General features: G+C 51.2%; 3 protein-coding genes across 3 annotated transcripts; all 3 read right to left on the reverse strand.

Annotated features, from left to right (window-relative positions):
- Positions 1–2,471: 2,471 nt before the first annotated feature.
- On the reverse strand, positions 2,472–6,456 carry NEUTE1DRAFT_104492 (uncharacterized protein; the record flags this gene model as incomplete). Its single annotated transcript, XM_009856787.1, has 9 exons — positions 2,472–2,596; positions 2,712–2,742; positions 3,043–3,657; positions 3,777–3,932; positions 4,029–4,144; positions 4,196–4,273; positions 4,941–6,057; positions 6,178–6,219; positions 6,307–6,456. 9 exons carry the CDS (start codon positions 6,454–6,456, stop codon positions 2,472–2,474), a joined length of 2,430 nt encoding a protein of 809 aa, XP_009855089.1.
- Positions 6,457–8,175: 1,719 nt separating this feature from the next.
- On the reverse strand, positions 8,176–10,038 carry NEUTE1DRAFT_88877 (uncharacterized protein; the record flags this gene model as incomplete). Its single annotated transcript, XM_009856788.1, has 1 exon — positions 8,176–10,038. The coding sequence occupies one exon, from the start codon at positions 9,699–9,701 to the stop codon at positions 8,235–8,237; it is 1,467 nt and encodes a 488-aa protein (XP_009855090.1).
- Positions 10,039–11,100: 1,062 nt separating this feature from the next.
- On the reverse strand, positions 11,101–14,846 carry NEUTE1DRAFT_125157 (uncharacterized protein; the record flags this gene model as incomplete). The annotated part of the gene is made up of 2 exons (XM_009856789.1): positions 11,101–14,643; positions 14,748–14,846. The coding sequence occupies 2 exons, from the start codon at positions 14,844–14,846 to the stop codon at positions 11,101–11,103; spliced, it is 3,642 nt and encodes a 1,213-aa protein (XP_009855091.1).
- Positions 14,847–15,043: the final 197 nt, after the last annotated feature.

Consider the following 15,043-nt stretch of genomic DNA (forward strand, 5'->3'; position numbering starts at 1 on the left):
GGGAAGGACGAGAACTAAGTAAATACGCACCTTTGATGGAATCAAGGAGTTGGAGAAGAGGCTGTATAAGAAGAAAGAGGGGCATGATCTGCCCGAACCCCATGCTCATCTCATCCTTGATGTCCTCCGCAAAGCTTGAACGGGTTCTCCCTCCCCAGATATTCAACGTGTGGACAAGGAAGACGACAAAACAAAACGATATTGCCGCAAGAGACAGGTAGGTAGGCGGCATAAATCTGTCTCCAGATCCAGACGGTACATACATGCCGAGCCCTTGCTTTGGGCTTCGGCATGGAAACGGAAGATCGTAGGAAGTACGCCGCCGTAAGAAGGACAGATGGAGGACACCGAAAGCCAACTGACAAGCAGGGATCCGGAAATATACATCCATACCTACCTTGATGAGCCAGAGCCAATTGTCTCCCAACCGGTACGTGTATTCAGGAGTTATCTGGACTATCGCGACACCCTGGTAACACAACGCCGGGCAGTTCATGTCAAGGCCATACGTTTTTGATGTGATCCAGCCGGTGTATACAAGTAAGGTGCAAAGGGTGAATACGACAAAAGCCCTTGTCGCTATCGGTAATTGTTCTCGTAGACGCGACCAGAATGATTGGGGGCTACTATCTTGGTTAGTGTCCGAGGGTGTATTGTGGTTCTCCGGGGGGTGTATTATTGCCGTAGAACCCCCCTTTCCCGCATAACACGCCAGGAGATGATTGTGTAGCTGAAGGCGGTGGTGCTGACGAATACCAGGTTCACGAGCAACTGCAAGTGAAGGACGCTGAGGCTCTTATCGACATAGAGTAGGTAACTTCAGGGTCGCGACGAGAAGGGCAAGCGCGACGACAGGTTGCTGATCACCTAGACACATCACCATATCGTAGATAACTTTTGAGATCTTTTACCGTGTGCTTCTCGCCGAGGAGTCTCACAATGGGCCCGTTGAGAAACGAAGCCAGTACATTGTCTAGAATTCGATAGTCGTTGGTCTCCCTTCTTCCAGAGTGGTTGACAGGTGTTAGTAAGGCGATTGAAGATAATGCCCAGCAATGCTGTAAGGCTAGCGGAGACTAGGAAAGCAGCGATTACCTGTGGGATATTTCAATCATTCCCGCCGTTAGTTATTCGCTCGAGTTGCCGTGTAAAGACGCCCGCGTCTCCATTCTTCATTTCACTGCCAACCGCAGATTCGGGTGACGATGCACGTCCTGGGGCATCTTGTGGTGTTTTCATCCCACTAAGTTATGTCCTGAGCAATAAGCTCGCTAGCAGAGAATACCCTGTCCAGCGTTGTTATTCGTGTTCTCATTGCTTGCATAGGAGCCTGGTAAAACAGAATAAAAAGTTTGGGAGAAACTTACACCAAGGCCAGCAATGTCAGAGTCAGCCTGGAGTCTAGAGCATGAATCACATGTCCCAGAGTGCTCTACACAGTTCCACTGATCTTTCGTGATATTGTAGTAAACACGTGGGTTTATGTTGTTAACGTCCTCCGTAACCCGCCAGCAGCGGATGAAGTCCGCGTCCATGATGGAAAGGCAGTTTCTGCTATCGAAATGTTGCGTTTCTTGAAGGAGGAGGAGAAGTGAAAAAGGGACGAATATAACGAACCGGTTATTGAAGGGGTTTCAAAATGGAAAGACGCTTAGCCCAGTGATAACTAGAGGTATTACCCAGCTTCAAACCCACCGACCTACCTACCTCAGCCTGTACGAACGACAAGGCACAGCTGAGGGAACCTAGGTAACCATTCAGTGACGCCAATCACCACTCAGTCTTCGCGCCATATTGATACTCAGCCCCAGCCCCAAAAGGAGCCTACTGTGTAGGAGAAAGGGGAGATAGTACGGGCATGAAGGGCGAAATCCAAGTAAGTCGTCGTCATCGTCGTCGTCGCAGGCAGTCCATTCACCGCCCGTGTGACGTTGGCCAGCATATTGAACACTTGTATACCAGATAGTATGGTGATCGTGTTCGGTTCGTGTAGAGGTGATGGTGATGATGGGGCGAAGAAGAGGCATAACTCAGATCAGTTCATTTGGAGCAGCGTAGCCCGTCCAAGGCTACAAATGGTAGGTAGGTAGAGGTAGGTACGTAGCCTTCTCTTAGGTCGCCCGCCTGACGACTGACGATTCGGGACAGGCAACCCAGATTATGTATCCTCACCTTTCACTCCCTTCCCTTGCTTATCTTTTAACTTTCAATCTCCTTTGTCCCTTCCTAAGGCGATTAGGAATCGGGCAAGTGTCGCAACAGCTGCTTTACGGGTCAGTTGATCACACCTGTCTTTGATATCCTTGGCCTTTCGTGCTGCTGGCATGGAGAAAAGGATGGAAGATATTGCCGCGTTGTACTTATTGATCGCGAAATAAGAATTTGATACAAGACACATACAAATACCGAGAGGTTCGTAGCCTGGACTGTACTGAACTTTGTTCTTCCTGTCAACTATACCTTTATGCTTTCTAAGCCATGTTTGAAGCTGTGACTGCTCGCCCTTCTGGCCCGTTCTCAACCTCGGGCTCGGTTCTGCTCTCCGTCTGAGTCCCTCGCTCGACTTGATCTTGCACATCGGTCTCGACTTTAGTCTCTGCCACAAGGAGTGAGGTTAGTCTCTCAGATTAAGATAAGAAGTTCAGAACCGACGGTAGTGCAAATTAGAAACCCTGGCCGATGGAAGCTGGAGACATGCGTACGGTACGTACCTGAAACGGAATCAAAGAGCTGAAGAACAGGCTGAATGAGGAGAAGTATTGGGACAACTTGTCCAAATCCCCAACTCTCCTCATTTTGGATATCCGCCTCAACATACCAGGCCTGATTCCGCTCTCGCCAACTCTTTGCGACGCGGTACAAGTAGTAAATGAAGAATGCATGCGCCAGCAACAGATTCCCACAAACACCGAATATTTCCAGGAGGTTCGACTTGCTCTTAACTTTCGGGAGAGGACATCTCCTTCGTGACATCGCAAGACATTGCGTAAAAGAAATGGTAAGTGTATAATAAATCGGGATCCAATACTGTGTAGCCCATACCTTTACTGCCTGGCCCTTTGCTGGGACATTCTTGAAGCACAACGCTGGACAATTGGGTTCCATGCCATCGACTCTGGCCGCGATCCAGCCGGTGTAGAGGAGCAACGCCGTCACCGTGAACATGAGGACGCTCCGCAGCCGCATGGACCAATTCACCATGGGTGGTTTGTTTTTCACCCGCCGCGGTGCCACCGCCGGGGATCCTTCCGCGCGATCGGTGGGCTGCTGCAAATCCATCTTTATCCGCAAGGAGATGATGGCGTAGGCGTAGACGCAGTTACTCAGACATGCCAAGTTCATTACCAACTTCAAGTGGTAAACGCTGAAACTTTGGTCGCTGTAGAGTTTCTTGAGTGTTGCTACCAACAGGGCTAAGGCTGTTGTGAGTTGTTGATCGCCCAGGCTGAATACCGAATTGTAGCATACCAACGCCCAGCGTTCGGCTTTCTTGATCCCAAGTCTTTTCAGGATGGTTTTCCTCACGACTTTTTCTAGAAGGATGTCTAGACAATCGTGAATGACAGTAGCCCTCGGTCGCAGTGCTGCTGATAAGATGGGAAAGATAATGCCCAGTAGAGCGGTAAGGCTAACGGAGACCATGAACGCAACAAATACCTGGTCGATTATCATACTGTCAGCTATCGATTGATCATGTATTTTGTAAGTGACTGACTGAGCATAGCTTTCATGCTCCCGATTTTCTTGCTGTCCATCGACGGACGGAAGGGACTTACACCGATCCCCGCTATGTCAGGATCTCCTTGAAGTTTGGGACAAGAGTCACAATGACCATAGTGCATTGCACAGTTCCACTGGTCGTTTGTGATATTGTAGTAAACACGCGTGTGATTTCCGTCATCTGCCTCCTGCCAGCAACGAATGAATTCGGACTCCATAATGAATTCGTAGAGGTAGGCATGCAAGTAGGATCGTTAAAATCTCGCGGTTCCTGAATGTTGAAAAGATAGGGGATAGTTTGTAAATACGGTACGGAAAGCGATTACCTGATAAACACCCTTTAAATGCACGTGGGTACGGAAGGAAGCACGCAAACCTACGAATCCCACGTCGAGAAACATGGCGAAAGGCTGATCATGCCACACTGCCCCTACAATTCAAGTTACCTTTGGTTTGATTGCTACCCTGTACTTACTTGCAGAGGGATCTTCAACCACTTTCAAGATGCCCAGGCGGGGCTGTTGGCCAGGAATAGCATCCTGATGGCTATTGCCTGTTCCACATGTGTAGAATGAAGCCCTGGTGCATGTGCGCAGGACACATTCGATTGTCGTTCATGACCCTGGCTTTCGGGTGGTTTGAGCCAATGGGGGTTTCGGAATCCCTTGTCTTTGCTTTTGTCCGAGGAGGCGCAACTCTCGAGCTGACAATCAAACCAGCAATGATCTACTTGATCTACTTCAGCCTTAAACTCAACCCCCACCCACCCACCCATACAGGGCCGATGCGCGGTGTCGACAAAGCGGTTCGTTGCGATGGCGGTGTCTGGGCAGGTAATGAGGGTATTGAGAAGTTGGATGCCGATGAAGACAGCCTTCAGTGAAATCGGTGGTGGTCGATAGAAGAGACTGCGCGGCTACCACGTCCCTCTAACACGAGACCCTATACTCGGGGCCAGGCTGTTCACACTCATGTGGCTGTCCAGACTGGTACCTGAAGCCACGGCACAAATGCTTCCAAGTTCTCCAGGCATTACCGCCCCAGTTCTATCCTCGGTAGATGTATCTTTGTAGTGTTCTATGGTCAGGGAATAAGAAAACGAGCCGTTAGCAGGATATCACCATGAGCGTACCAAAAGAGGTGGGAACAAGATGGTCTTTAAAAAAAAAAAAAAAAAAAAAAAAAAAAAAAAAAAAAAAAAAAAAATAGCAAGCACTTACCTTTGAGAGAGTCGAACACTTGTAAAACAAAAAGAATCAGAAGAAACACAGGGACGATCTGCCCAAACCCCATGGCCTGTTCGGCCTCATATTCCTCCTCGTCCATCTCACGCTGGCCCAGGCGCCTACATTCGACGGCCCAATAAAAGTTCAGACAGAACCATACTGTGTTTTCGAGAAGCTGACAGGACTTTGAGTTTTTGAGGAGCCAAAGGCGAGAAAGGACGGCTTTGACTGGCCTAAGAATCCACCGCCCAGTGAACACAACGGTCGCAGAGCATGACTGTCCTTCTGGAACTCGTAATTGGTTCATGGAGTGCCCTTGTATAGTAGTAGGGACTCTCGAAGGCCGGCCATCTTCAAGCACGGTCGGAGGAGCGTCCATCTGAGGATCCACGTTGCGGTAAGAAATTCTAAGGCCTGCGGGAGATCTCTTCTTCACTTTCATCAGGAACCATGACCATAGTCTTGTCACAAGACCAGCTTGTTCAGTGTGTTGCTCTCTTGATCGAAGAGTGGCTGGGAGGCCCCTTTCATCAATGAGTTTTGGACGCAAGTACAGAACCCACCAGGGCCAGATTCTGCCAGTGAAGAATGAGATGTTGTCAAAGATGCCCGAGATGTCAGATGAAAGGATCTGAAGATAATTCACCACCATCCACTTCCTTCCTTCCCCGCCAAAGGGGGAGTTTTCCATCACACACAACGCGGGACAGCCTTGGGTTTCGTCCCAATCCTCGCGGGCGGCCGCCCAGCTGCTATAGAGTAGCGATATATCCAGGGTGTACATCAGCAGTAATCTCAACGTCCATGGTAATCCGTTTCGGAGTCGTTCCCAAGTGAGGAGTGGCTTGGGGTCCTGAGTATCAAAAGCATCATCATCATCCTTTGGTTCGTCCATGTCCTTCATACTCCAATGGGTAATGGTTGTGTACGTATAGGCGGCGGAACTGAGAAAGGCTATGTCTATAACGTAGGTGAAGTGGTAGACGCTGAGTGACCGGTCGATGTGGAGCTTTTTGATGGCTGCAATAAGAAGGGCGATGGAGGTCACCAGTTGCTGATCTCCCAAGCAGAGGGCCAAGTCGTAACAGACCTTTGCTATCTTGATGGCATTCTGTCCATCCAGTTTCTTGCCGACGAGTTCACCCAGCCACGGGTGCACTCGGGCGTCGATGCGATTGACAATCCATGATCGTGGATGCACTGATGCTGATAGGATGCAAGCCAGGCTGACCAAAGCAGTAATAATGGCAGATATAAACAAAGATGCAGTTACCTAGAGAAAGGTATCAGTCTCCATCATGTCGGCGGCAGCACAAACAATTGCTAGAAACATAGGTAGGTAATTAGAAGAACGACTTACACCTTGTCCCGCAATGTCAGGGTCCGCTTTCAGCGGGGGACAATCACATGTTTCAAAGTTTTCTGCGCAGCTCCAGGCGTTGCTCAGAATTTTGTATTCACCGCCAGTCTCCGGGTCCCAACACCGAAGGGTATCGCCGGTGCTCTGCATGTTGGCAAGCAGCAATCTGACGATGATACAGTACAGTAGTTGTAATCAAGTCAGGTAACGGTTGGTTTTGTGTGTGTGTGTGTGTCGAGCGGAAGAATACCAGGTTTGTTGCCGCAGTATGTGAGAAGCCGCACGCAGATGAGAAGATAAGAAAAAAAAAAAGGTTCAAAGGGTACCTAGTCGCCTTGAAGAAGGTCCGCCGCATCAGCGATACTATTATATCCGTTCCGCTCCGCATTCTCTCCTCCATCTTGGTGTACCGACCATTTCAACCTTGATAAACTTGCTTTTCAAGGCAGGTAAGGTAGTACTAATGGAAAACACCTGTGAACCCAACCCAACCTATAGCTGCATCAGCCACACATAAACAGCTGAGCAGCCCCTTCCTACCTTACAGTATCAACATTGGCGCCACCAGACCGGGGCGGCAACTGATATTAGGTATGCTAAGTAGCAACGTAATACAAAGTCGCCTCTATTGGTTCAGACAATTCCAACTTCTGCTCCCGTCTTCTTTGCTGACGTGAGCCGCCTGCCTGCCTGCCTGCCTGCCTGCCTGCCTGCCTGCCTGCCTAGCGCCCGCCGCCAGTTGACGAGGAGGACAGTTTCAAAGGTCATCAACACTCAGACTTGTGGGACTACCTACCAACCAACATTACAATACACCACAGAAGCAGACTGATTGACAGAGAGACAAACAGGCTGTCTAGGTATCGAGGCGGGATGCCCCTCAATGGGAATGGATATCGAAGCGCACAAGAGTGATGTCCACGCCGAAGATCATCTATAGTATGGTAAGGGCCAACGATAGTATATCCTTTTCTGTTGATACACATTTTGTGCTTCAAGCCAAGTCTCGAGTCCGTCAAAAATACGTCAGATTCGGATCGATTCCACTCTCGGCTCTTTGTTTAGTTTTACTACGTACCTACGTAATCTTTTTTTGGTTTTTCATTCGGCAACCAGCAGCGGAGGTAGCAATAGCAAAGAGACTTCCCATCCATAGTTAGAAGAAAGACATATCCTGTTGAGAGTCAGACATAGATGGTTGGGATAGGCCCTACTTCGCTGTTGACAGTGACTCAAGGAAACTTCTAGGACCTGGATATCGTAGGATGAGATTCCCAACAAGTTGGTACATTTAAAGCTACAAGATAAAATCTGCTCCGACTTTTGAACATGTGCTGTTAGCCGTAGCACTCTATGTTGGAAAGTATATTTCGCCATCTCCAACTCCTATTCATTTCAGTGCCCACATGTTGCTGCTATACACTCAAGACCGCTAACACATACATAGGCACACATCCACATACACATACTGACAGACACGCTACGCTACACACAAAATTCGTACAGCACACACCATTTCCAGAATCAAAGAGAAAAAGTAGAGGGAGAGACTTGAAGAAAGGTTGTGGTGAGAGAAGACATTAAACTAACTTTTTGTCCCATTGCATTGCCTCGCTCCCCGGTTCCGTCCCACGTCTAAAGAACTCTAAAACGCCAAACATGCTACGACGAAAAAGTTTGAGACCGTGGCCGCCACCCTTTAAAAAGTTACATACAAAAAAAAGAAGAGAGAAACATTGAACTCCAAGATGCAAAGTTGTGGAGGGAAGAGGTATTGGTAGGTAGGAACAAACAAACAAACCCTTGAGTGACAAAAAAAGAAAGGACACAAGAGAAGAGAAGAGAAGAGAGACGATCCCAACCCAAGAGTTACTACTCGTCCTCAAATGCAGGGACACATATCAACCAAAGCAATGAAGAGCCTCCTCTCAAGCCTCCTCATCCGATTGCTCTTGTTGCTGTCCCTGCTGCGCGAGCTCCTCTCGCTCCTTCATGGCTGCCCGCTCATTCATCCCCCTAAAGGCCCTCTTTCCGACCTCATAACTGCTAATCATTATGGCACAGGCCGGCGCCACTTTTAGCGTACGGGGTATCCATCCCCTGAAGAGGCCGGCGACGCCTTCCGTAGAGAAGATATGCCACAGCAGTCTTGCCATGTTCCTCTCCTCCGGTCTTACGGCGCTCTTTTCCATCGTCACCGCAATAGCAGCCTTTGTTGCAGCGCCGGTGTCGCGGTAGACCTGTGTCCTTGTCTTGCCAACATCGAAAGGCATGGTGGCCACGCTGGCGAAGGCTCCGGATAACGCGCCGGCGATGAAGCTGTCGGTAAAGGTTTCGGCGTGGTTTTCCCTTGATTGAGACCTCCGACGGACTCTGTGGCGCTCTTCAGAATCGAGGTCGAGTGTCCTACCACGTCCCCTAGAGCGAGCCTCGCGCGCATCCGTCAACTTTCCTCGAATCGTCTCATATCCCCACCAATACATGCCAGAAAAGGGTACGTCACGCCAGAGGGTGAGTGTCAAACCCCTCCAGAGCGAGCGGTAGCCGTGCGCATAAACCATGTCCTTGATGCCCCTAAAGGTATGAGTGAGGTGTGACCCCGTCGTGCTGCCGGGGGAAGCCTGCATGCGAGTGCGGAATAGCTCGATAGGCCCGACGGCTGTAGCGGCGAGGATACGAGCGCCCGCACCGGCTACCAGAGCTGCATACTCCTCCTTGACGGTTTGCTGGATCGGGCTGGAAGGGTTAAAGCGCAGCCACTCGTAGCCGGTAAAGTAGATGATGTTGGCGGGGATGGCCATAAGCAGGGTTGGAGAGAGCCCCCGCCAGAGCGAGGTAAAGCCTTCGTTGCGGGCGATCTTGCGGAGACCGTCGAGGGTGGAGTTGAAGTTTCGTTGCTTTGTCTCTTCGACTGCGCAGGGGATAGCACTAGCAGTGATAGCGCCAGAGCCGATGCGCGGCCCGGCGGTGACGATGCATCCTTCCGAATTGTTGGCAAAGAAGACTTCGCGGCAGCAGGCGGTTACGCCGAGGTTCGCGGGGCGGAACGCGGGGTTGGATATTTGTGAGCCGGCTAGTTTCGCAAAGTCGGTAACGGTATGTGCGGTTGGTGACGGCCGGGTAAAGGATTGGGACTGCCATCGGACTCGCACGACGTCGAGGGGAGTCACGAGCAGGCCGGTGAGTAGACTGCCGGATGTGGCGGAGAGCATCTTTTGGGCGGCCGTGATCTCGACGGGTTCGTTCGGAGCGGTGTCGTCTTGGGCAACGGTGGGAAAGGCACTCGGGGTCGGAGAGGCGGAAGAGGCGGACGAGGAGGAGTCATGGCGATGGTCTATTATCCTATCGAAGTCGTGACCTGCTGAGGAGTGTGCGCCTTCTAGAATGGAAGCCATGGTTGGCAGTCGAGAGTAGAGCCTCACAAGGGCCCGCGACCGGCGTTTTGAAGTGAAGCGCGAGAAGCGCTGGCAGCAAAGAGGCCTTTGCCTGTCAGATGAAGGAGGAAGGAGACTGCACGGATGCCGTGTTTCTGTCGCGATAAGCAAAAGCACGAGCACCAGCAGGAACAGGACCGGAGGTAGGGATATGAGTGACAACCAACGTCAACAAGATATTGTAGGTGGTGGATGAGGAGAAGATGGATAATCAAGAGAAGGGATGGGTGGTGTTTGTTGACGGAAGGAGGTTGACGTTGGCCACTCACTCGAGATGGCGGGAGTGAGTGAGGACTAGGTGGATGGGAATTTGGATGCCCTGCCCTCGGAAAAGGTCGAGCGAAGCCGGAGATACTATCGATCGGGGGTCTGGAAATGTTGCCTCGAAGGGGGCGTTTGCTCCTCGTCATTGACACTCGCTGCACACAGAATATTCCGGGTCCCCTGCGTGCTCTCCTGCAGCGCTAAAACGACTTTTTCTTAGCGCTGAAAAACCCCGCCCCTCTCGCCTTGTTTCTCCACCTTAGCTTTGAGGTGACCCGCTCCTTCCCGACCGGCCGAATGCCTAACTGACAACCTCAATGGCTGGTTTCCCGCCAATTGTGGGGATGATGTCATCTCTTGGCTGCTGATGTAAGCAGTGGCCGTCAAGGTCATTCCTCTTATCAGATTCTTTCAGGCTTCCGTTGATAAGCGAGCATCTGATAAGATAAAAGTCTAGACTCTGGCTCGTCTGAAATCTGGACTCACATGGCTCATCCCGTCTCCACTGCATTGTCTCCAGTCTGTGCCCTGCGTCACTGTTCATGTCTCGTCGATGAAGATCCGATGATCGTATAGGTTGATCTTTTACGCATGCTTTCATTACCCCTCACACCCCTCTCAAGCCTCATCGTTGCAGAGGCTAAAGCTGATGAATGAGCTCGAGGAATAATCATCATCCCCTCCTCAGGAACTGAACGATCAAGTCGTACCAAGCCGTATCAGCTAAACCAGTAACAAGAGCCTCGCCCGTCGTCACGACCCTGGAACTTCCGGTCCGGTGCTGAGTGCCCTGATGGAACTTATAAAACTCATTCAACGGTGACTTCTTCCCTGGACTTATCTTCCACTGCTTAACTACACTACAATACACCCCCTTTCACCTTATCCGACATAAACCCGTTTGAAGGGAAAACACAATGAAAACAGGTATACCTGATCTCGAAATAAACCTCGCTGAAGAAAAACAAGGAAACTAGCAGTGGCCCTCTCGACCTTCCCTACTCTTAACGTCCCTATCCCCGACTCTTTTCCCCTTTTGTTCTTTTTTTCCTGTACCACTTCCTCCCAAACACACAACCCCCTCCCCTAATGTCCTTTAATGATACCTCTCCACCAACGTAACCATAGCCGTATACCCCCTACAACACTCCCTACTCATCTTGTGTGCACACCACGGACACTTCACCATAGTCATAATAGCCCCCGAAACTCCCAGCGCCCGATCCTCGACCACCGCATCCGGCCTAGCTATGCACTCGTACACTTTGGACGGCATATCCAAAAAGAACTGGCAGCTGCAGCACTGCACCAGAATCTTGGCAAAGGGCTGAGAGGAAGCTCCGCCGGCGGCGGCGCGACGAGCGGCTGCTTCTTTTTCCTCTGCAGTTGGGCCGTGAGCAAGCGCGAGTGTGGAGGGGCGGGATGCGGGAGGAGGGAGATTGGGGGTGGAGTGGTTGGATTGGTGGAGCATGTGTTTGGGGAGGGCAGAGAGGATGGGCATCGAGGTTGGGATGGCAGGCATGGCTGGGCGAGGTTGTTTGAGGATGGAGACTGGGGGAGTTGAGGCTGAGCGAGATGCTGTTGAGGCAAAGGATGTGCTTGATGGTGGTGGTGATAATGGTGAGACGAGCGGTGTTGGACTTCGGCATGTTGATGGTGGACTCGGGAACTGTGACACCATCTGAGACATGGGGGGTACCTCTGGCCAATCCTCGGTCTGCCTCGATGACGAGCCGGACAGATCTGGAGACGAGGCAAAACCTGCTGCTAGGGTGGTAAACTTTGCTCGACTGGAGCCGCCTGCGGCTGAAGAAGAAGAAGCAGACGCAAAGCTGTCGTGCATGGGTGACGGTTCACTCGAGCTGGGATACCGGTATCCTGACTGCTGCCGTTCTCCGCTGACGGCTCGTGGTTGTTGGGATCGTGGGTCTCCTGCCTGACCAGACATCCGGGAACATGTCAACTTTTGCCGTCTCTTGCTCTTGGGTTCCTCCCCAGTCATTTCAAACCGTTGTTCTGTTTCCAAGATAACTTCAGCCTTCTCTCTAGCTGCCACTTCCGCCATCGATACCGTTTGATAACTCTCTTCATCTCCTTTCTCCCAGGAGAATGCCTGGTGCAGCTTTTGTTCATGACCCGTCATTTCAGCACCGAAAAGGCCAGTAGTTCGAGTCCGCTCGGGAGACCTCGGGGGAACAATTATCGTGTCCTCAGTCGACGACATGGTGGCGTGAGCGACCATTGATGCACCGGTAACGCGAATATCTGGATCAGAAAGTGATTTGGACATTCTGAGCTGTGGACGGGTCTCATCCCTTTCTTCCATGATAAGTTGACGTTGACTATTGTCCTTGCACCTCGACGGTGGTCGACTGGAATCTGTTGATGAAAACGACTCTGTACCAGCATTTGATCGCTTAGCACCATGATTGGCCTTGACTTCACCATTGGCATTTGTGTTGATCGGTGATGTATCAAAGTCCAAGTCTATCAAAAGTCCACTCTTGATCCAGTCCTCACCCACCGTGAGCCCCTCGTTTCTATCACGTATTTCGGAGTCATCCCGAGGTGTGGTAGAAGCCTGTGAGGCCGAGTCCTCCGAACATTGACGGAGAGTCCGGTCGTCATCTTGCCTTTCCTCCACACTTGTCGGGCTGCTCGTGAAATCATCGGCCACCAATGGCAGGTCCTTTGAGGACTGGGGTCTTGACGTATCCGGAGTTGTTGTTGGCGAGGGAAGTGGTGATGCCTCATCGAATGCGGATGATGAAGAGGAGCCCTCTGAAGCACTGACCTGTGGTAACGCCACTTCCGTCGTCCTGACTACATTATCTGGTGTTGTATCAGGGGTGTGTTTGGACAAGGTCTCGTTTTCTCGGGCAATGGCTTGAGGAGAACCAGATGACATTTGTTGAACGACTGGCGGGATAGCATTCGGCGTTGAAGCGACTGAAGGCTGAGCGCTCATTCGAGCTCGGAATCTCAGGTAAGGAGGTGCTTGTATAGGTGGCCTCACTACATCCGGCGTTGCTGAATGCCCTGTCGACATACCCAGTGCTGCCCTTGCGGCGTCTTTCAGACTGCGATTCTTCTTTGTGTGGCTATCTGCGTCAGAGCCTGCAACAGAAGACCCCTTGAGGCTTGAAGATGCATTGGTCAATGTGACAGATGCCTCTCCAAATGAGCCCTGCGATCTCGGAGGAGTTGGTGCTTCTGGAGCTGGCGTAGGTTTACCTCCGGTGGCCATTGACGAGAGGATAGCAGCCGAATATGCGTGCTCCATGAAGTTAAAGTAATCAGTGTCTTTGGTTTGCTTCTTGTTGGCGGGGCGATCCGGCTTGGTGGCGGAGATTGTTCTGATGCCAACGAGCTTCATGGCCACACTTCTGGCATCTTGCGAAAGAGATGAGCGTCTCGCTTGGGTGGTCTGAGAACTACTCCTCGATGATGGTCCGATGCTGGAAGTGCTGGATAGTTGACCGTCTGCAACCCCAGCTATTGCGCGGCTAGCGCTCTGAACTCTTTTATGCCGGAAAAACCCGTCTCGGGACCGACCTCGTGTATCATCCTCCGATACTGATGGAGAGTCCTGCAACTGAGGGCCGGCGTTGCTGTCTCTGGGTTCGTCCTCTTTCCCCTTGAATAGTCGAGATGCCCCTTGTATTAAGCTATTGCTTCGGTTGTGGCTTGTAGCAGGTCTTGTTGCTCGTAGCATCGGAGTTCTTGAAGACGAAGGGGGGAATACCTCTCTCCGAGGAGATGGTACCTGGCCTGGTGATGAGTTAATCACACCTAGGCTATCCGACTGTGTCTGGCGCGGCTGTGGTCGCTGCTCCAAGCTCTCGTAGCGAATTGTGTGTTGAAGCAAAAGATGATCTTGGCGCTCACTCTGGTTAAGAGAAGCCTTGCTCATTCCTGAAGATGCAAGAGTGTGGTACGGTCGGGTATGCCGTTGCAAATCATCCGCTGATAACGACGTGTCGACATTTTGGGTTGTGACGAGGTGGGAGCTCGGTAACAGATGCTTGTTGGTGAGCAGCGTATCGGACATCGATCGCTCTGGAATGGTGAGTGTGGCGATCCTTGGGTTTTCTTGTGTTGGGCACCGCGGCATCGTCGGGGGAGGAGCCTTGCTCAGTCGAGCAGCCAGACGTTTCTTGGCTGCTTTTGCCTCCTTTTCTGCATGCTCTTTCTCCTTCTTCCGACGCTCCGCATCTTCCTTCTTTTGTTTCTTTCTTTCGCCGTAATGTTCCCAACTAGGAGACTGACAGATCGAAGACTGGTCTGACATGTTGGCCTCTTCCTCTTCTTCCTCGTCCTCGTCGGGTGCAAGAAATTTGACCTGCTTGTGTAGAGGCTCCGCAATTACTCCTGGCTGGACTTGACTCTCCTCTTTCCTTTCTCTTTGGTAGTCTCTTTCTCTTGTGAATTCGTATTTGCCTTCGGTCAGCCCTGTGGGAATCGTGATTGATAGTGGTGGTATGACAAGGCTCCGCCGGACAGCTTTGAGCATCAGGTAGTTTTGCTGTGCAGAGAGACGGCGGGCAGCTATAGGTGTAGATGGCTCCTGCTGATTAAGGGAAGAGGGAGAAGAGGGTGTTGGAGGAGAAAGAGAGCCATTGTGGTGGGATTGGTCGATCTGTTGGTGGTGGACGGATAACAGTCAGTGGTTTTACATGATGAGACATCCAGCCGCAAAGCCACGACCCATAAGGAAAGCGGTCAAGACGGGTTCCCACATACCTGGTATTTGCTTTCCAGCTCCATCATCCGTTCCAAACCGGTCAAACCACCCCCCTGGAGAGACTTCGTATCGGTAAATTGATCCAAATCAGCTGCCATGGTTGGTGATGGAGTGGGCATAGGACCGTGGTAAGGAGACATGGTTTCTGGGAGGGCAGAGTACATACGAAGGGCGAGGCAGGAAAGAAGGAGGAGAGAAGCAAGATATAACAAAATAATGAGCCACACTCAAGACGTGCTTCCGAATTGCGACCGGGGGAATTCGAGGGCTTTGCAGCGGGGAGAATAATTGAGTG

Source organism: Neurospora tetrasperma (genome assembly GCF_000213175.1).
Source record: "Neurospora tetrasperma FGSC 2508 unplaced genomic scaffold NEUTE1scaffold_81, whole genome shotgun sequence".
In the NCBI taxonomy this organism is placed as follows: Eukaryota; Fungi; Ascomycota; class Sordariomycetes; order Sordariales; family Sordariaceae; genus Neurospora; species Neurospora tetrasperma.